The sequence below is a fragment of the Ceratotherium simum genome, chromosome 11, assembly GCF_057802395.1.
Source record: "Ceratotherium simum simum isolate JZ-2026a chromosome 11, ASM5780239v1, whole genome shotgun sequence".
Taxonomy (NCBI): Eukaryota; Metazoa; Chordata; class Mammalia; order Perissodactyla; family Rhinocerotidae; genus Ceratotherium; species Ceratotherium simum.
In genome coordinates, this window is record NC_141910.1 from 480,367 (window position 1) to 501,692 (window position 21,326).

Here is a 21,326-nt window from a genome sequence, read left to right on the forward strand (position 1 = left end):
AAATAACTGGCTACGTGACTTTAGACAAACTACGTAAGTGCACTGGGCCTGGGCTCCTTCCCCTTCATAACGAGGAAGGGGGCGTGTCGGGTAGACTGGATCATCTGTAGGTCTCTGGCATCTCTGACAGAGTGTTCTTCTCAGCACCGTCGCGGCCACAAACGGCATTCTCTCCTGAACCCGCCCTTCCACTTCTAGCGACCACATGTCTTGTGCGGTCACTTATCTTTCCTGCTTCGCTTTCGCTTTTCCAAAGAGAGCAGGCTTTAGAGGAGCCACAGCGGCAGCTCCTTTAAGGTCGGCAGCCTCCCCGCCACCACGGACTCGCCTCCCACTCTTTCACTTGGGACCCTCCTCTCCACAGTCAGAATCGGCCACGTAGTAAGTGCCGCTTCCAACCAATCAAGAAGAAGTTATCTCAGATCTTTAAGGGACATCCGCTTCCACCAATGATCTTCAAGTCTTCTCTAGCGCCTCGCTTTGAGGGGCGGGCCCAACCACCGCAATAGCCAATCTGCTCCGGGGAAAGGTATTCCGGGAACTGCGGAGCCCACCAATCAGGTAAGAAGGCTGCAGGGAGGGGCGTTTATCATTGGTAACCGCGTCCGGAAGAGGGCTGGACCTTGGGAGACGACAATACGATTTGATTGGCAGGGATGATGTTGACAACCCGGGAAAGCCCACTTTCTCCAACAGGACCAGTCTGGGTTCCCGGAGTGGCGGTGGACGCAGCCAATCGGAGAGGAGACGCGCGGAAAGTTTGCTCAATGGGCGATGTCTGAGGGAGGCTGTCACTCAGGTGGCGGTGGCAGAGGCCGGGCTAAGACGTGGCCAGGGGAACGCGGCTAGCTGTCCAGGCATTGGGGCGGCGGCGAGGTCCTTAGCGCGTCCTCACCCTAGTCGGGGGCTCCGAGCGTCGGGAGAGGCGGGCGCCGTCAGCTGCACCTCCATGCCCGCGCGCGGGGCGGGCCGCTGATGGAGCGCGCCACCCGCCCGGGGCCGCTCGCGCGGGCGCTGCTGCTGCTGGGGCTCGTGGCGGGGACGGTGGCCGCGGGGCGCGCTCCCCACCTCCCCGTGCGAACGGCGGAGGCGGCGTTTGGACTGGGGGCCGCGGCCGCTCCCACCTCTGCCGCGCGGGTGCCGGCGGCGGGGTCCGTGACTGCGGCAGAGGTGACGGTGGAGGACGCCGAGGCGTTGCCGGCGGCCACAGGCGAGCCGGAGGCGCAGGAGCCAGAACCCGAAGACGTGACCGAGCTGCGGCGGCGCGGCAGGTGAGGGGCGCGGGCTGAGCGCCCGGACAGCGGACCCGGGGAGGCGATTACTTGACGCGCGCGCGCGCCGCGAGGATGGGTGGCCGGGGTGCCCCCTGGGCTGTGGCTTCTCGTCGGCGGAGCACAGCTGGTGACCTGGGGCAGCGCGGGGCTGCCTTCCCATCCCCCGGGCCAGCGACAGGCCTCGGTCCGCTCCCGGGCGCCGGATCCTCGCTCGAGGGCGAGAGCAGCATCCTCCAAGGTGTATGGGATGCTCGGAGAATGGAGCGCAGACGTTGGAAAGAAACGTCACTTTCCCTCTTTCATTGTTTTCAGGCTTTATTCATACCCCAAGGAGCTTTTCAGCTCTCCTTTTTTTTTCTTTCCTCAATCACCCCATGTCTGTGCTGGTGTGACTGCTGTTTGGGTAAAGGACTCTACAGAGAGATGTCTATATTCCCTTTAAATACAACCCTGTAGTGCCCACGGACCAGGGTTGAGGTCAGTATTTCTCTAATTGAGATCTGCGGAACACCTGCATCAAAATCATCTGGGGATGCTGGTTAACTGTACAGTTTTCTAGGCCCCACCCCAGATTTACTGAATCAGACTTTCTCTGGGTAAGAACCTGGAATCTTCAAGTTTAACGAGCACTCCAGACAATTCTTGAACACACTGAAGTTTAAGAGCTATGGGTAGGTTCTTGAATTTTGGCAGTTTTTTGATGTTTACAGGATTTACCATATAAATACTTAATTTAGGGTTGTCTTGGTTGAGTTGCTTATGCTCCTTAAAAATGTTACTTCAAGATACATGTTTAAAAGCACTTTTCAAAGTCTGGACGCAAATGTAAGGCATTTTAATGGTACAATATTTTGCAGATAGCTAATCTTAGCACACCCTTGGAGAAAGTGATGCCCCATTTAACAAATGGAATGATAAAAGGAACATTAGGTAAATTAAACCAGGGAGGGTTAGAATCTGAATTAGCAAGTATTGTAAGCTTATAATGTAGTTACTAGATCATAACAAATTAGGTTTAATTTTCAGTTAACTATCAGGACCTTGATTTATATACCTAGAAACTACTATAAATAGAACAAGTACTAATATTCTCTAGGCACCACTTGAATGTTTATATGTAGACTTTTTTTTTAAGTAGCAAATATTTGACAAAATTTTCATAGGCTTTGGTAATGAATTAACTTTCCTGGAAAGTATTTTTGTTTATCTTAGAGAAACTTCAGAAGCACCTGCTCAAAGTAAGTTATGTGAAGCAGAACAAGATGTTTCATTTTTCTTAGAATACAAATCCACTGCAGCAAGTACTTATTGGCACTTACAAAGGCCCCCAAGATGCCCTGGGGTTACAGAGGTTAGGCAGATAGCCCCTGCCCTCCAGGAGGAGTGTGCAGTCTAGCAGGGAGGATTAAGTGAGGAAACCCGTAATGACATTGCAGAGCAGAAGTGGTGCAAATTAAGTGATGTCAGTGTCCCAAGGATTTTGTAGTGTTTAGTGGGTGGGGTATGGGGGTGAGGTAGGTGAGAAGATAAGAAAAGGCTGTAGCAGAATGAGTTGGTTCCTGAAAAGTGGGCAGAATTGCAATGGGTAGACACTTGGACTTAGGAAACAGCAAGAGGCACAGAAGCTGGAAAGTATGTTTAGGGAACATTTTGTTTGTATACATCTGTGTGTGTGTGTGACCTATGTGTAGGAGAGAGATACAGACCTACATACATGTGTGCTGGGCAGGGAGGAGTAGATGAAGATAGAAAAATAGGTTGGGGCCATATTGTGTATAGATAGCCTTATACTAGCAGTATCATCATCACCTGGGAGCATGTTAGAAATCCAGAATCAGGGCCGGCCTGGTGGCGGAGAGGTTAAGTTCGCGCGCTCCACTTCTGTGGCCCCGGGTTTGCAGGTCCGGATCCCAGGCATGGACCGAGGCACTGCTTGTCAAGCCATGTTGTGGCGGCGTCTCATATGAAGTGGAGGAAGATGGGCACAGATGTTAGCCCAGGGCCAATCTTCCTCAGCAAAAAGAGGAGGATTGGCAATGGATGTTAACTCAGGGCTAATCTTCCTCACACAAAAAGAAAAAAGAAATCCAGAATGAGGCACCACCCAGACCCACTGAATGAGTGTCTGCGTTTTGACAAGATCACCATGTGATTCACACGCATGTCACATTTATGAAGCGTTATGTAGACTATCTCAAATGTAGGGTATCTCAAATGCCAGGCCTCAACACACTTTGTGCTTGAGGAATATTTCTCTACTGTGTACTGAAAACTTGAGGTCAGGATACCACATGGCGAGTGTAGCAGATCAGATGAGAGGTTTACTGTTAAGTGGATATAGAACGGGGGTGGCGGGGGTTTGAGGCAGAATCTTGGTTCCTGGTAAATGGGTTGATTCCCTCCTCCCTTGGCAACCCCATCCAAAGATTGAGACTGGGTGGACAGAAGGTGAGAGCACGTGTGGGAAAATTGAGAGATTTGGGGGAGCAGGGAAGAAAAGGTAAGGGGTTTGGTGTTGGACATGGTGACTTGGAGGTGCAGGGAGGACATCCAGAGGGAGACGTTTGGTAGGGAGTTAGCAGTGAGTGACCAAAATTGTTGACGCTGGGAGAAAGAGGAGGCTCATGATAAAACCTCAGGAAATACCTTATATTTTAGAGATGAGCCAGCAAAGGAGATGGAAATCCAGCTGGCTAGGTTGGAGGTGTAGGGTGGGGACTGAGAAGAATGAGGGATTTGTTGATGAGCACACTTAAAAGAATTTAAATAAAGCAGTAAAGAGTACTCAAATTGCAAGAGGTTAAGGATTCATCCTTTTCAGCCCCATCTCCTCCTTCCCTCACTTCTAAACCTGATAGGAGGCAAGTTTTAGGACCAGGGACCTCTGATCTTATTTATACAGTCAGAGGAGGGAGGCTATATAGACAGGTTGAAAAACAAAGGAATAAAGGAGGAGGTGAAGTAGTTAGAGAGGATCTACTTGGCAAACAGGAGGACCGCTTCTTTCTGAGAAACAAGAAGAGTGAAAATAGAGGAATTTTGCCTGGCAGAGAATAAGTGATCTTTGGCAAAGAGAAGTGGCTAGGAAGAGATAGGCCTGGTTTTAGGGGTCTGTCTGGTAGCTTAAGATAATGTGGAAAGTTTGAGAAATTGTGGGTAAGTAAATTGATAGAGTCAACAAGAGATAAATATGCAAAGTTTATAAAACTTTTATCTAAGTGCTCTTAAAAAAAAGTAAAAACCCAGAGAATATCAGTTCCATAATAATAGACCAATATCCTGTTTGTTTATAGGAGGAGGATTAGGGGAGCAGATTTGAATTAACCAAGCGTTTATTACAAACAGCTGTGAAGAGCTGTGATGCTTACAAAACTTCTAAAAAGGAGGTGGGGAATTAGGATCTTTATTTTTGCATGTTGTCTTTTGATGCCCAAGAAGCAGTATGAGACTTGCTAATTTGTTTTTTTTCTCCTGATGGCATTTTCATTGGCTTCATTCTAAATGCTTACTCTGCATCTCAAGCATGTAAATGAGTATTTTTTTCCTTTAAAAAGTAGCTAAAATAACCTTGTTTTTTTGATAGCAGTCTTGTCAGTGCTTCTTCTGTTAAACGTTACATTTAATTGAAATTTAAATGGGATGGTCAGAAAGTTGGGCAGAAAGTTGACATCTCTCACTGTTAGGTTTTATGCACGTTGGCATTTATAAGTTACCAGTTTCTGATTCCAACACAAATAGCAAATTACAAAGCGTTACATGGGGTTCTTGTGATGGGATGGGCATCTTCATGTTGAGGACATTTAACAACCTCAGAAGCTGTAAACAACTAGTCTTACCTTAACAATCACGCTGATTTGTAAAGTATTTGTTCCTTTTTCCTCTGCCTCTAATTCCCCTGTAACAGGTGTTACTAAATTTTACATTAATCTATGGTGCTTCTTCAATTTGTGCATCTCTAAACTGAACTTTTTGGATTTAATGAGATAACATGGAAATACTTTGCAAATGTAAGATGATTTAATTCCTCTTTATTTCTCTTCTCTCCTTTCATAAACTGATCTGATGTGAATCAGTGGTCCAGAAATCTGGTCTTCTTCAGATTTTCAGATTCATAATCATGCTTTTTTTTTTTTAATATGACCATTGAATGATAGAATCTCAGAATACAGTGTTCAAAGGGAATTGAGTCATCCGGTCCTAACACTGCTCGCTTTTCTGACCCCACATTTTTAAAGTTGACTAAAAATCACATTAAAGAAGAATTTATGCATAACTTTCAAGGCAAGTTGTAAACCAAACTAAACATTCTTTTTTTTGTGTGTGAGGAAGATCAGCCCTGAGCTAACGTCCATGCCAGTCCTCCTCTTTTTGCTGAGGAAGACTGGCCCTGGGCTAACATCTGTGCCCATCTTCCTCCACTTAATGTGGGATGCCGCTACAGCATGGCCTGACAAGCGGTGCGTCGGTGCGCGCCCGGGATCCGAACCCAGGCCGCCAGCAGCGAAGCAAGTACACTTAACCGCTACACCACTGGGCTGGCCCCACTAAACATTCTTTAGGAGAGTAAGGGACTATCCTTCCTGTCTACAATTGTCTTTTTAGCTTAATTAACACCTGGACTCTAGGTATGCTATAGGACAGGTTGAGGACACCCTGTTCTTTATTTGAACTCAGCAGCCTTTATACTCCTAAGCATTTTGCGAAAGAGGACCTGTTTTTATCAGCTGCTGTGAGCTGTAGCTTCAACGTGGCTCTTCATTCCCTGAATACTGCTTGGGAACTCCATCTGTTTTTTTCCTTTTTTGTAAGAAAAGAGCTGCTTGTATGTTTTTGTTACAAAATGTTTTAAAATACAAAATGTTTTAAAATACAAAGAGGAGAACTTGTAGGTTACAGAACTAAATGTGAGGGGGGATATTAATGTTATTTTTTTCACTGAGTTCTATTTGTAAATAACCATTTTGCTTAAAAAATGTTTCATAGACTAAAGTAGAAAAAGTGCTTCCAAAAATGTTGTAATCTAATAGGAAACGGATATCTGCCACTCTCATGTTGTCTATAACACTAGAAACTTAGATTTTATTTCTTTAAGGTCCAGCTGATGTGTCAAAGTTATAAAATATAGTTGGCAATTTTTGACAATATATTTGTTTTGATGTGGGGCATGGCTAGTCTCGTCATATGTTTAAATAAAGGAAGTTTGATCTGAAGATTTACCTAGTAGGTGAGGACTAAGAAGTAAAGTCCAATTAGTACTAGCTTGGTTTTCAATACGAACATATGCTTCCGTGAGTGGGGACATATATTTAGGTTGAGGATTCTTGGCTACAACAAAAAAGGAGATTTAACCAAATCACATTTTTAACTTTGTGGAGTTTTTACCCCCCAAGACAGGAAATGTGTAATTTTAAAATAAACAGTTGTTAATAATAGAAACTATTCAATCAAGATAATGTTCTCCTGTCACCTGCTTCTCTTTCACATGGGAAATTTCTACAGGCACTAAGGCTCCTTTAAAGTTATTGTATGAAAGAACATAGCCTCTACTTATCAGACTCTGATAAACTTAAGTGTAAATAGGTATTTTGGGTGACTTAAGTCAGAGCAAACAATTTTTTAAAATTGCATGTTCATTGTGGCATAATGCTCAGTCATTTCTGCTCAGTTGGGGGCATAATCAGAGCAATAACAGGATAAATGGCATCTTGATGAGATTTCTAGAAGGAATAAAAGCTGCATGTTATAGTAATATGGTAGTTGCCACTTATGCAAACATACAGTTAACAGAATAATAGAATTAGAGTTAGAAAACCTAAATTCACTCTTCTGTCCAAAACCTCGTATTTGGTGCATGGCGTTAGATAAGTCACATCTTTTCACATCTTTCTCAGCCTCTTTTTTGTTATTGTTTTATGTGGATAATAGTGTCTGCCCTACCAAGATTTATTCATTCCTCAAACGGCTATTGCATTTTATTAGGGGCTAGGCACTGTTAGGTGCTGAGGATAGATAAATGGACCACTGGGCTTATCCTTTAGTCCCAACTCTGACAGGGAGATACTTGTGTTAAAGAATTAACTATACTTAGACTGGATAATAAATGACATAAGAGTAGTATGGGAGTGAAGAGAATAGAAGTGTCAAGTGAGTGAGTCCTTGAATGTGAAGTGTCAAGGACCATCTAGGCAGCAGGGATGATGTGAGCAAGGGCACAGAGCAGTGGTTCCCAAGGCAGGATCTGCAAAGGTAAAAATGGGGATCCATAAGATTGTCAGTATTTTAAAATAACCTAATGGAAATTGGACATTCAGTGAGGAGAGGGCTGATTAAAAAGTTAATTTTCTTGGCTTTGAACTAGAATTATATCAAACTTAATATAGTAATTGTAGCTATTTCTCTCCAGAAATCTTGAATATTTTGATTGGTACTTAAATATTTCCTCTAAAGATGGAGGAATTCATTAGAAATGATATTTATTGGGCAAATGAAATCGTTTAGGATGTGAGACAAAAAATAAATTAACAAAGGAACTTTGTCGAGAAGGTTAGAAACCTGTGTGTGTGTGAGTGGGGTAGGGATTATGTCAGATCATGTATGACTTTATGTGCCATATCAAGCAGTGTGGCCTTTATTCACTGGGCACGGGGAGCTTTAGAAGTTTATCAGATCTCTATTGCAGCAACAAAACTGTTAAAAGAGCAGAGGGGAAAGAGGTGTGAGGCAGGAAAATATGTCAGAAAAGCTTTTGAAGGTGTTCTGATGAGAGATGAGAATCTGTTCTAGGCCAAGGGCAGTGGTAATGAAGAAGAAAAGATTTCAAAGAAGCTTCAGAAATAGAGTCAAGAATACCTGACTGTTGTCCAAATGTAGAGCGTGGGAGAGAAGTTGATGTCAGATTTAAATGTTAAGTGACAGGGTGGATGGAGAAAGATGTGGGAGAGAAGTTAAATTTTCTCAATGTGTTGCAGCAATAACAAGTGTGCCCTGCTGAAAATGCAGAACTACAGCTGGGAGAGAGACGAACTGTAAATACTCGTAGGTTTGGGAGCTGTCATATTACATATAGAGTTGAAGCTGTGGACCTTGGCTACAGCTAGAACTCCATGGCCTGCTTGTTAGAGATTGAGAGCTATAAGAATGATAAGCGAGGATGGAGGGAGACCAGGGGCGTGGAGAGACTGGTCCTGTAGAAGCTAGAGAAAGAAGAATGTCCAGAATGAGGAGCCAGCCACTGTTTAGTGTCTTCGCTGCTGCAGGGACAAGCCTGATTAGGAGAATGGATCTGGCCATTAGGAGGAGGTCACTGAAGACCTTGCTTGAGAGTAGCTTCGAAGAGTCGCGTTATGGGAGGGAGAAGAGTGTGCTTGCTGTTGAGTCATCCAACCAAATGCCTTTGTAACCTAAAGCACTGGGTAAGTGAGAGATAGAAGTTTGAAAAGAGTTTGCTGACAGAGTTGATCAATAGGCCTTCTTCATCCAGGTAATACATTATTTTTTTTACTCTAAAGAAATAGGCCTTTGAGGTAACTCAGTGTTTGCCAAACTAGCCTTATCGTGAGACTCGCCTGAGGTACTTGGTAAGCTACACTCTCCCAAGCTCCCTGTGGGGATGGGAGCTGTGAACCTTTACTGGTTTTTAACAAGCACTCCAGATTATTTTTATGGTCAGGCAAATTTGAGTTATGCTGAGCTAGGCGAAATAGCCCTACTTTTACTTATGAAAAACAAGTTGAATGAGGCCATGAGGAGGATAAGACAGAGCCATGGGAATGTGCACTCAGGTCTGACTTCAAAGCTCCGGTTCTTTCCACTGGAAATGCTGCCTCTGCAGTCGCTTCAGTTCTTGAATAAGTTAAGCGTTTTTCATCTTGTTCATAGAAATCTCTAAATAAGGCGAGTGGATCATAGGGAGATAAATGATTGCCTTACATTCTCCCTATTTTGGGAGGGGGGTTCATTTTTCATCTCTAATTGATGTTTGTTCTACACGCCATATCTTATTGCTGCCCTGTGATTATCCCACCATTCAGCCTGAGGACTTTGCTTCACAGCAGCATCTGTCTATTTGATACTTTCTCCATCGATAGTATGTTGCTGAGCATCTCTCTCTTAGACTTTGATTAGGTATGATAGTCTAAATCCTCGCGTATCTTTTTGGCCCTGATAGTGCTGCTCAATTCTAGCCTCAGCAGAAGGGGTACCTCCCTTCCAGAGACATGCTTGGGGAGGACCCCATAGTGAATATTACAGCTAGCTTGTAGCAGACAAGAGGATGAAGGATTTCTTTTTTTGACACCTGACAGAATTTGTTTAAGGGATTTTCTGTTATTCTCATTAAGAGGGGTTAAAATAATTAAGGGTACCCCACTCAAATCTAAGAACCGGATTACATTAAGTATCAATAGTTGTTAAGAGAGTGATGTACTTAATTGTTTCTGCCCACATGTTTGTATTTCTTTTAATTATTGCTCCCATTTACACATATTTTAAATATAATAGTTCATAGTCTGAAAATATCTTGTTTATTTTGAAAAGCAGAATCTTTGACTCAGTTAAATGCACCCCATCTGATAGGTTTTCAGTGAAAGAATAGTTAGATGTTAAACTCAAATGACTTATTAAAATGTGTTCTTATATACACGTAAGACACATATGCATATTTTATTATTGGATTTTTCTTTGTTTTGAAAATGAGAGCTAGAATTTTATCATTCTTCTCTGTATATCTCTCTAGCACAAATAGCTACATATTCAGAAAAATTATGGCTTTTTTTAATTATAAGTAGAATGCCTATGGTGATAAGTGAACAATGTTGGTTCTGAATTTTTAAAAATAGTGTCTGATGTGTTCTAATGGTCTCTATAATTTTTCATGGGTTAACATTCTTTGCTTATACTGTTTTGTTTCAATTAGAGTTTTTTTTCATTCAACCATTTATATGTAGTTGATAGTTATTGAACAGAAAAAACTAGACATTTCTACAATGGGACTAGGAAAGAGTTAACTTGGCTCTGAGCCCTCGATCTCTAACTTAATTGGATTCTATTGCTTTTATTTGTAAATTGGCACATCTGAGTTATGAATTTTTTATACCCTTCATTATAACTTTTTTTTTTTTTTTTGGCTGAGGAAAATTCGCCCTGAGCTAACATCTGTGCCTATCTTCCTGTATTTTTCCGTATGTGGGCTACCAGCACAGCATGGCTGCTAACAGAGTGGTGTAGGTCTGCGCCTGGGAACTGAATCCGGGCTGCTGAAGTGGAGTGCACTGAACTTAACCACTAGGCCACTGGACTGGCCCTAAAATAATTTTCTTATTCAAAGTATCCTTCTTCTCCCCCAACTCTCAAAAGATTTCTTTAGAAAATCTATTAGAAACTCTTTCAAAAGCAGGATAATGTGTGGGGAGAGGAATTGAGTTATTCCCTTCTTTGTTTGTTATCTAAAACTAATAGAGTTCATGGTGTGGCAGAAATCTTTATTTTCACAAATTAGACTAAGAGTTACCATTTGAAAAATTCAGAATGAGAATTAGTGTATAATTTGGGAACTAAATTAACAATTTTATTTATTCATTTGATAAACAAGTTCTTTGAAAGGTGTCAAATGAGTTTACTTGAACTGTTTTGTCTTGGTCAACTTGTAGCTTTACTTTGAATTTGTACATTATACTTCAAGTGACATAGAAAAGATAAGTTATATTTCATAATCCTAACCAGGAGCCTAATTATATGTGCTTGGAATTTGCATGGTCTTTGAAGCAGACAAATATACCAGTGAATTCCCAGAACAACTATACAATACATTCTTTCATTCAAATTCAAATTCATTTCATATTTGTTGAGAGCCTGTCCAGGGATGTATGTTCCAGGCAGAAAGAACAGTAGCTGCAAAGGCCCTGAGGGAAAATCATGCATGATGTGTTGAAGGAGTTGGGAGGGTCAGTCCAGGGGTATTGATTTTGGACGTGTGAACTTTGAGAAGCCTGTTAGACAGTCTGAATCTGGTGGGCAGTTAGATATGTAAGTCCAGAGTTCAGTGGAGAGGCTTGGAACCAGAGAAATAAATTTGGGAGTTGCCAGCATATAGATGGTATTTTAAGCTATGAGATTGGATGAGACCACCCAAAAAAGTACACGTACATAGATAAAGAATATTTTAAGAGATAGGAGAGATGAGGAAGAACCAAAAAATGAAACTGAGAAAGGGTAGCATAGAACTAAGAAAAAAAAATCGGGAGAGTATGGTGTCCTGGGAGCTGCATGAAGAGCGTGTTCCATGGAGGACAGGAGAAGTAGCCAGTCAGGTGCTGCTAGATGGTCAAGTGAACCGAGATCTGACCACAGGATTTTTTCATGTGAAGGTCATTGGTGACTCCAACAAGAACCTTCTCAGGGGCGTGGTAGAGTCAAAAACTTGATTGGAAATTGTTCAGGACAGAAGGGGAGGGGAGGATTTGGAAACATAGTGTCTCCTGTAACAACTCTCTCAAGGAGTTTCCTATCCCAGGGGGCCAAGAAATGGATTGGAAGCTGGAGGCGGGAGAGTGGTTGATTTTGTTTAATCCAGGTTGGTTTTTAAGTTGGGGAAAATAATAGGAGATTTGAATGCTGAGGGGAATGCTCTGGTAGAGAGGGGATAATTGTGCCAGAGCGAGAGGAGAGATTTGCAGGAGCAAGTCCTCTCGTATGCATGAGGGAGCGATCTATTGGCTAAGCGGAAGCGCTGGTAGCAGATGGGAATGTGGACAGTTCACCTGCAGTAACAGGAGGGAAGGTAGAATTCATGGGTCCAGGTGCTGCTAACTGGATAGATGTGATGGTGGGAAGCAATCTCTGTTGATTGTTTCTGTTTTCCATAGTGAAATAGGAAACACAGGCCCTGGGATGCATGGACTTAGAAGTGTCAGAAGTTTGAGGAGAAAGGAGAAATTTGAAATAGTTAATCTAGGACTACGAGAGTGGATAGACTAGGGAAGTGTGGTATGATTGTTGAGCATCATTAATAGCCCTTTTGAGGTTGGTGGTCATAACTAAAGTGAGACTAGTCAGCATAGTTATGTTTTTCTTCAGGCACATTCAACTGCATGGATACAAGAATGAGAAAAGACAGAAAGTTGAATTTAACCAGGGTTGGAGTTCTGCTAGTCCAGTGCGGCATGTGAGGGAGGGGATGGGGAGTTGAGGGTATAAGCAAGAAAGTGCTTAAAATGAAGGACTGTGGAATTTAAACTGGATAAGAAAGAAGTGAAGCCGTAATGGTAGTGAAGGTCATGGTAAAAGTAATAAGATCAATGGCTTATAGGTTCTGGTGGGGTCAGAGGTTTGTTGCAGTCAGGGAAGTAGAGGAAGTGAGCTGGAAAGAGGGATTGGTGGCTGAGGGTAGGATGCTTGAAATTTCAGTGGAACAGGGAAGTTGTGATTGGTATGACAAGGGGTAGGGTCTGACCACAGGAGAGGCAGAGGCAAGGGAGACAGATAATGAAAACCCCAAAAATATGTTAATAGTGACAGTAAACCAGGAACTAAAATCCTCAAGGAATGGGGCTAGTGACCCAAGGGTCAGTAGACAGTTACTAGGAGGGGTAATGGATGGAACAGTCTGATCCTGAGGATCTTTAGAGAGGGGAGAAAGAAAACAGTCTGGAAATGGTAACAAGGTGCAAGGAGTACACCTACCCCATCACTGGGCCCAGGGGTCAAGGGTTATGGAGAAAAAAATTCTCATTGCTTCTGAAGCAGTGTCTTCAGGGAGAGCCAGGTTTCTATTAGAGCAGGAAGGTAAGGGAACATTCAGGGGGGAAGCTTCAGGAGTTGGGGAAAGGTAGAAGAGAACCAAGCAGGGAATGTTGAGTCTCATATGGGGACTAGAGTGTGGGAATGAGGGGTGACCTCAGAGTCTGGGGCTTTTCATAAGTGACATACATGGATAAAGGGCATAGTCTTGGAAGGCTAAAGACAGATAGTGGGGGTAAGACTGTAAGTGGTGTGAGGAGGTAGCCCCCCCTTCTCTCCTACAGATAGAGGCCTGGGGGTAGGGGGTTGGTTTCCTTTCGAGTATATGGGGTACAAGTGCCCAATATCTTAGATATCTTTTAAACTTTGTCCTATTAATTTTTAAATTTACAGATCACTAGTGATTATCAGCACTTTAGATGGGCGAATTGCTGCCTTGGACCCTGAGAATCATGGTAAAAAGCAGTGGGATTTGGACGTGGGATCCGGTTCCTTGGTTTCATCCAGCCTTAGCAAACCAGAGGTAAGAATTTTCTATTATGTGTTGACTGGAAAATTTAGTTATAATGAGCAATTGCTGATATAATAGTATGTATTTGCTTCTGGAGCAGGGGCTCAGGGCCCAATTGCCTAGGTTTCAGGTCTGTCTGCCTTTTACAGTCTATGTCCCCTTGGGGGACTTAACTTTTCTGTTCCTAGTTCCCCTCCTGTAAAATGAGGTGGGTAATATCACCTACTTCTTAGGATTGTTTTGGGCATTAAATGAGTTAATCATCTGAAATGAGTGAGGATATTGTCTTCTATATCGATATAGCTCATTATCTGAGCTATAACATTGTTGTCATTTCTTCTTATCACAAGGTCCCTAGAAATGATAAAATAAATAAAGGTAACTGTATTTTAATAGTTAGAAATACATGCTGCAAAATCTCATAAATTTTTCCCTACATTTTTCCTCAAGTGTATATGCTAATTGTAAGCATAAATCATCTGAAATTTTCTTGGAATGTAATTTTAGACAAATTTGATTATTTGCAAAAAAAGAGACCTTTTTTCCAAAACTACTGTAGCATGTACTCTAAGACTTGGACAGTGGCTGGGTGATATAGCCCCTCAGAGCTTTACTGCCTCATCAAGAAAGTGGGGACACTGCCCACCTTGATGAGGTTGGGGGTGGCGATTAGATGAGGGAAGTTTATTTTCCTCACCTTTAGTCTTGACTCTGATAGATTAAGTCTTTCTCCTTTCTGGAGCTTTATTCTCCTGTTTAAATCATTTAAAGTAAGTCCCTCTTTTGAGTTATGACTGCTGACATGGAAGCAGTCACCTCTGTTTTCCAGAATACCTCAGTTTTCTCCCTCATCAAGTTGTTCCTATAGGACACTCCCTAGGGTATTCTTTTTTTTTCCTTTCATTATCAATTTTTCCCTATTGAAAAGCTTGCTAGCTGGTATTAAGTTTGGAAAAGACAAACCTAACATGAGGGGCTTGTGAATGACCTGATTGGTGGTGATGGAATTTTCTGGTGGGAAAGCTGCTACCAATGACCCATCTGCTCTCCAGTAAACCCAGCCTGTATTCTTTTCTGGAGCACCCAGGCAGGAACTTAGGGAGATGGCAGTGCCCAGCCTCCACATTCGCTGTGTGTCTAGCCCTGCCTGGACTTTCAGGGTGCTCCGTATTTATCGGACAGTATACTGCAAATATCTGTGGAGAATAGTGAACTTCTGTTGTATTGTGAATTATTAATACAAATAGCAATTTGATTGTAAATTATATTAAAAATTTTGAATCAAGTATAATATTCCAGTGGATTACTACTTGAACTAAACATTCATTTATTTGTGTTCTGCTAGGATCAGCTTGGGTATGCATGTTTTGCTTTATTTTTAAACTAGACATAAAAGATGGTCAGCAAAATCAGAAGACTGTCAGCTGTTTACATCTGAGGTAATACTACAGTGTGTTGTGGTATAAAGCATGTGTGTGTTTGCACACTAAAGTGTGCACATGCACAAAACAATAAGCTGCACGCTATGACAAAGTGGAATGAAAACAGTCATAACAGCCCAGGTGCTGTTGACTGTGTTTATATAAGCAGCTAGTCGTACTCAAAGGTTCTCTTACAAATAGCAATTATTTTAGCTGTGTTTTAAACTACAGTTCAACTTTCTCATTGTCCCTAGTTCTTATCGTTTTCTGTGGTTTATTAAGAGTCTCTTGTTTTAAGTGTCCTCCTTCCCAACCCTAGATCCTTTGGGTAGAATGCTTTGAAATGTTGAATCACAAGCATATCCAATAAGTGTCATTGTGTCACCTTTACACAATAAATGAAGAGTTCACTGTCCACCTTCCATACAGGAGAAGAATCCTGAGGCCTCTTTGCAGTATCTAGATTTTAATTTTCTATGTTACAGAAAAAAATAGAAAATCTAAAGATATTGAACCATCTGTGATAACAGGATACATTTGCTAGACTTTAAGGCTACCCCAAGTTCTTGGGACCATTTCTTGAGACTGTGTGTTTACTGTAGATATGCTGATGACAACATTGTTCTTAGTGCTAAAATATACACGTGATGTACTTTACACACAGTGTAATCCTCACAGCCATCCTTCTGAGGTTGGTATGTTGGTGTCGTTTTGTAGAAGAGGAAACTGAAGCTCAGGAAAATTATTTGCTTGAAGTCGTAGACTAGATAATAAAGCTGGGATCGAACCCAAGCCTGTCTGACTGTACTCCATTCTGCCTGCTCTGAAGCTGTTTCCTCATCTTGTATGTACCCACCCCTTCACAACCCAGGCTGTTCATCTAGTACAGCGGGTCTCAAACCTTATGGTCTCAGGACCCTTTACGTTCTTGAAAACTGTGAGGAGCTCCAAAGAGCTTTTTTCCCTCATGGGTTATGTCTATCTATACTTAAACCATATTAAAAATTAAAACAGAAATTTTAAAAAGACTTATTAAATCATTAAAAGGAAACAATGAACACATTGCATGATAGCATAAATAACATTTTTATGAAGAATAACTATTTTTCGGGCCGGCTCCGTGGCTTAGCGGTTAAGTGCGCGCGCTCTGATGCTGGCAGCCCGGGTTCGGATCCCGGGCGCGCCCCGAGGCACCACATCTCCGTCCAACCCGAGGCCGAGTCCCGCGTACAGCAACTAGAAGGATGTGAACCTACGACATACAACTATCTACTGGGGCTTTGGGGGGAAAAAATGAATAAATAAAATCTTTAAAAAAAAAAAAAAAAAAAAAAAAGAATAACTATTTTTCAATACAAGAAAATTTAGTGATAAAAGTGGCATTATTTTATATTTTTGCAAATCTCTTCAGTTTGTGGTTTCATAGAAGACGACTGGATTTTTGTATCTACTTCTTCTTCTTCTTTTTTTTTTTTTGTGAGGAAGATCAGCCCTGAGCTAACATCCATGCCAATTCTCCTCTTTTTGCTGAGGAAGACCAGCCCTGAGCTAACATCTATTGCCAGTCCTCCTCCTTTTTCTCCCCAAAGCCCCGGTAGATAGTTGTATGTCATAGTTGCGCATCCTTCTAGTTGCTGTATGTGGGACGCGGCCTCAGCATGGCCAGAGAAGCGGTGCGTCGGTGCGCGCCCGGGATCCGAACCCGGGCCACCAGTAGCGGAGCGCGCGCACTTAACCGCTAAGCCACGGGCCGGCTCTGTATCTACTTCTGCATTCGGTATGTTGCGTTGTTCTTTTGGTTGAACTATATGGAGAAGAAAATCCAGGCACATTTCATGTGTAGTTGGAAAAGGTAGGAGTATTTTAGTTAGTAACCTTTTCAGATGATCGGGTCATTCTTTCTTGATACTCTACCAAAACAAGTAGAAGTTTCTTAAAGGTTAGTTGCATTGTAGAATCTGAAACTATATCAGTGAACATTTTGTACTCTGTTATGTTAACATCCATTTATCTGTCTTACCTTTTACTCATGCATGATTTTCTAACATCATTTGGAAAATATTGATTCACTGAGTTGCACAGATCTTCCAAATTTTGACACATTTCCTTATAGACTATTAAAAAAAATCAAATTTGTTACTGTCACCACTGACCTCTTCAGAAAAGTCTTTAAGTATTGGGAGGCTGTCAAGCTCACATTGGTAGATACAGGTTTTCCAAAATTCTAATTTTCACTTGAAACTTGAATTTTATCACTAAAACGGTCAGTTGTTTCTTTGAAGTGAGAGGTTCACTTTGTTTATTTTTGAGAAAATGTCTGCCAGATACCTTAGTGTCATAACCATAGTTTTTCTCTCAATTTTTCAAGTAAAAATGGAGCTTTGTGAGCAAAGCCGCTAGTTCAGCTCAAAACTCAGTTTCACAAGTGCTTTTCCTCAAGATGTGCTTCAGTGTGTAGCAGAACTGCTCAAGGCATACTTGCTCATTGTCATGCGTAATGTAAAAAGATATGGACTCGGGTCACAATTTAATGAAATTAATAATTTTTATTGTTTCATCAGAATACTCTTGAGTGAAATTGTCTGTTTTCTTCTTTTTTGCTACAAGTGTGTGACAGTGAAGAATACAAGGATTACTAGTTTGGTTCTTGGTTTATGCTAAGACACTAGCAGTTTTAGTCACCAGTACTTTTACACCATCAGTGCAAATATCACCATGGTGAAAAGATAAATAACACTTATGAAAACTGACCCTCTGCACCTCTAAAGGAGTCCATAGACCACACTTTGAGAATTGCTGATCTAGTATATAATAGAAATATTATAAGAATATTTGTGAGATTATAAACATATTAACAAGGAGAGAAGAATGTATTGTGAGCTTGAGTCATGTGTTATTCAGCAAGGTGTGTGTTGCTCAGCGTCTAGAAGTTATGTTCAGAAGTTGGGCAAAACACCACAAAAAGAGGATCAAAAACTGCTATTTGAAATGCCCTGAATTGGAAGCATAGAGTAATAATACTTTTCTAAATCATCTGATACCATATTTTATGAACATCTAACTTTTTGTGAGAAGTAGCTAATTTTGTCTGTCTGAAGCCCAGTGTTTGGTAGGAAAGGGTCGTGTAGGGAGGAGAGCTAGGTGCAGCAGGCAGAAGGAACTGGTGTGGAGATGTGGCAGGAGCCACCCAGGTGACAATAAGTAGAGCCATGGCTCCATCTGGAGACTCTTGTGTTAGAACGTCAGGCTCTCCAAGCTTTCATCAAGATTGGTATGAAGATGAAACATGTTAAACCCAGAAGGCCAGAGAAGATGTATTCTCTGTGCAGCAGTTATTAGAGTTACTTATTAATCTAACGAGGAGAAGCTTAAGAATAAAAGATTTGATAAACGGTATAATAATTTTGAAGTTATTAATGGTAGAGGAGTTGGTTATGGATCACATGTACTTTTGCTGGAATAATACAGGAGAAGCAGCACAGGAATGTTTTAGGCTGTGTGATGCTGTGGAGGAAGGGACTAGGATTCAGGGGCTTCAGTTCTAGTCATGATTCTTCTATTACCTGGCTGTGTGACCTGGCTAAATTCTTTAATTCAGTACAGCTTTAATTTCCTTCTCTGTAGAATTATGGGATTGGGCTAAATCTCTAAAGATTGTTCTAACTTCAGGAATCAGGTACCATCAAATACATGAAACACCCAAATAAATTATCTAGAGAAGCTTTTGAACTTTCCCCCTTTTTTACTACAATTCAGAATTTTTTAAAAAATAAAGCATAAATTCATTAGAAATTACTATTAGGTGCATATCTCATTGCCTCCTGGCCTGCTTGGTGGTGTCTTTTTGATCCAAAAGGCATATAAAATAGTGTATTACGTTAGTGGTGTCTTGATTATGTCAATGAAAAAGTGAGTTCCCAGAGGGTAAAGAGAGACTGACAGTTCTATCAAAAATAAGTGTTTTACATTATATTTAGAATGAATTGTAAGCTGCAGGAAGGTTGAGGTGCCTTGGGACACAGATCTGATTTGCTGCTCTTTCCTCTTGACTAAGTATTTATAAACTTCCTCAAAAGAATACTGATATAAACCAAGCTACAACTGTGTGTACGTGTGTGGTAGAATGATGAACCCAAGGTTAACAAATGTCCTCTAGGTTCTAAGTCTAATATTTTTGATGGTAACTAAGAGTTTGTTTTTAATTTTCAGAAAGACCACCTAAGGTAAAATCTGATTTGCTTTCTTCTCTGGTAATTTATTTCAGTATAAGTTTATTTCAGTATAAGTTCAGATTCAACCTTGAAAAAGCACTAAAGACATTTAGTTCCTCATTGACTGTCTTAAAATTTTGTTTTGTAACATATTATCGTAGTTTTTCTTTGGGATCTCTGGTGGCATTTGGATCACACTTCCCCAAATCTGAGTAAATATAATATCCTTGAACCATCTACTTCTCTATGTCTTGGAGCACATGCATAAGTACAAAGACCTTCATTATCTTTATTTAGAACGTGTGGTATAATTGTGTATGTATAACTAGTTTGTCCTTAGATAATACCTTTATCTTTTCTTTATTTAGAGATACCATGTTTGTTTTTTCTTTCGGTTTTCTGTTAAAATGTCCCCCTTTTTTCCTCTTAAAAAGAACAAACAACTCTAAGTCTATAGTTAGAGTTTGGGGTTTTGTTTTATTTTAGGCGTCTTTCTCCCCAAGGGACACCTCCTTTCTGTTTCAGACAGGTGCAGAAACAGACAACTATGATGCTGGAGCTCTCCAACCTCAACCCCGGCATCAGACTTCATTAAGGGGGCCTTCATTAAGAAGGGCCTTCAAAGGTCAGGGGAGCCTTTGGAAAGAGTACACTTTTCATGGTTACTGATTTGTTCACAAAGAGTCCATTAGTAGACACTTTTGAGTATTACTTTATTAAAAGAGGCCTGTAATCTCTTTTTTCATTTGCACATAAACTAGCATTTTTTGAGCCTGGCTCTGTCATTGAAGATGTCATCTGTTTTGAAAAGTCACTGTCAATCATGTCGCAAGCCAGTATTTGAATAATTGCTTAGGTTAATTGCGTTTCTTTTAATTATAGAAATGAAACAGTACTTTGATTTAGTTTTGTTTTATTAATCTCTTAGCATGGCTGAAAGCAATGCTGTGAACCAAACCAATTTATTCCAGCATGCATGTTGCCAAGTGAGAAATTGATTTCACTCCATTTTTTAGGAAATTGACTTCTCAATGCACGTTGTTTATCACTTCATGAATGTATATTAATCTAAGTGAACGCAGAGAGAGTTACTAAAATCCATGTTTTCATCATGAATGTGAAAAGTATGCTTAAAAAGTTAGTCTGGTAGTTTTCTTGAGGTGTGTTGTTTTGTAGGTTAACTGTTTGTTAAGGAAAGAAAGAGTGCAACAATTTTTATCTACTTGGTATCTCACTGCTTTTGGGACATTAATTCACAGTCTTTGATGATAATGTATACCAGATCACTTCAAAGTTTGTTTTTTTACTTCTGCATTTTTTTTTTTTTAATTTACATTTCAAGCATGTCGTGTGGATGCCTTCTCCAACTAATATCCAGATCTACTGAAAGATCTCACAATCCCTCATGTTAGATTATCTAACTTGTCGTTAAGCATGAAGCCCCTCTTCCTTAGTCTGTGAGGTATGATTCCCAGGAGCACTTTACTTTCAGCAAATAAGCTTCCTTTACTCTGCCCATCATGGTCGCTTCAAAGTTTTCAGGGAAATAAATAAAGTATTTCCTCAACACAGCAGTGTTGGAGCATCTTTTTTTTTTTTAAAGTCACAAATAGTCAATTCTGGCATCTAGTAGTCTGGTCAGTTGCTCATTTTAGTTTATTAAGAGTTACCATTTTATGTTCCATACATAATGTATCATTTTTGAAGAATTAAAGTACACAAAATTATGCCTGTTAACTTGTCTTTAATATTGTTTGTCTTTGTGATCAATAAAGTACTTTGCGATACTTCAAAACTTGTATATCATAATCAAAAGAATTTTAGGGCTGATAGAGATCTCTGGTAAATCAAAGACAAGTAACAGTTGGATACATTTAATTCTTCCATTGAATTCATCTTTATTTGGTTTTGAGGCTTTGTTTTTAAATGGATGTTGTGAATCCAGAGCTGGGAAAGAAATAATTGACTTGGCATAATCAAGCTTTCTACTTTCCCCTGAATTTACTTTCAGAGCAGCTATTTGAATATTAAAAGCTTTTTTGAAATTTTTGAAATTTAGTGTTAATGAACCATAGTTATTTTCTGAAGTTTCCATATAGAGAATAAAAGAAGAGTCATGGTGAATTTATAGGTAGTCAGATTAGGAGTTTATGTTTTTAACTTTTTTTCTTTA

At 40.8% G+C, this 21,326-nt stretch overlaps 1 protein-coding gene across 4 annotated transcripts in view; it reads left to right on the forward strand.

The window, feature by feature from the left end:
* Positions 1 to 749: 749 nt before the first annotated feature.
* Positions 750 to 21,326, forward strand: part of EIF2AK3 (eukaryotic translation initiation factor 2 alpha kinase 3) — a 72,020-nt gene continuing 51,443 nt past the window's right edge. For 2 of the 4 annotated variants that reach the window (XM_087436445.1, XM_087436446.1), the window contains exons 1-2: positions 750 to 1,271; positions 13,404 to 13,533. In XM_087436445.1, coding sequence (XP_087292571.1) covers positions 976 to 1,271; positions 13,404 to 13,533 — 426 coding nt within the window. In that variant the 5' untranslated portion in view covers positions 750 to 975. The remainder of the gene's footprint in view (positions 1,272 to 13,403; positions 13,534 to 21,326) is intronic. The other 2 variants (XM_004437243.3, XM_087436447.1) reach the window with 1 other exon arrangement.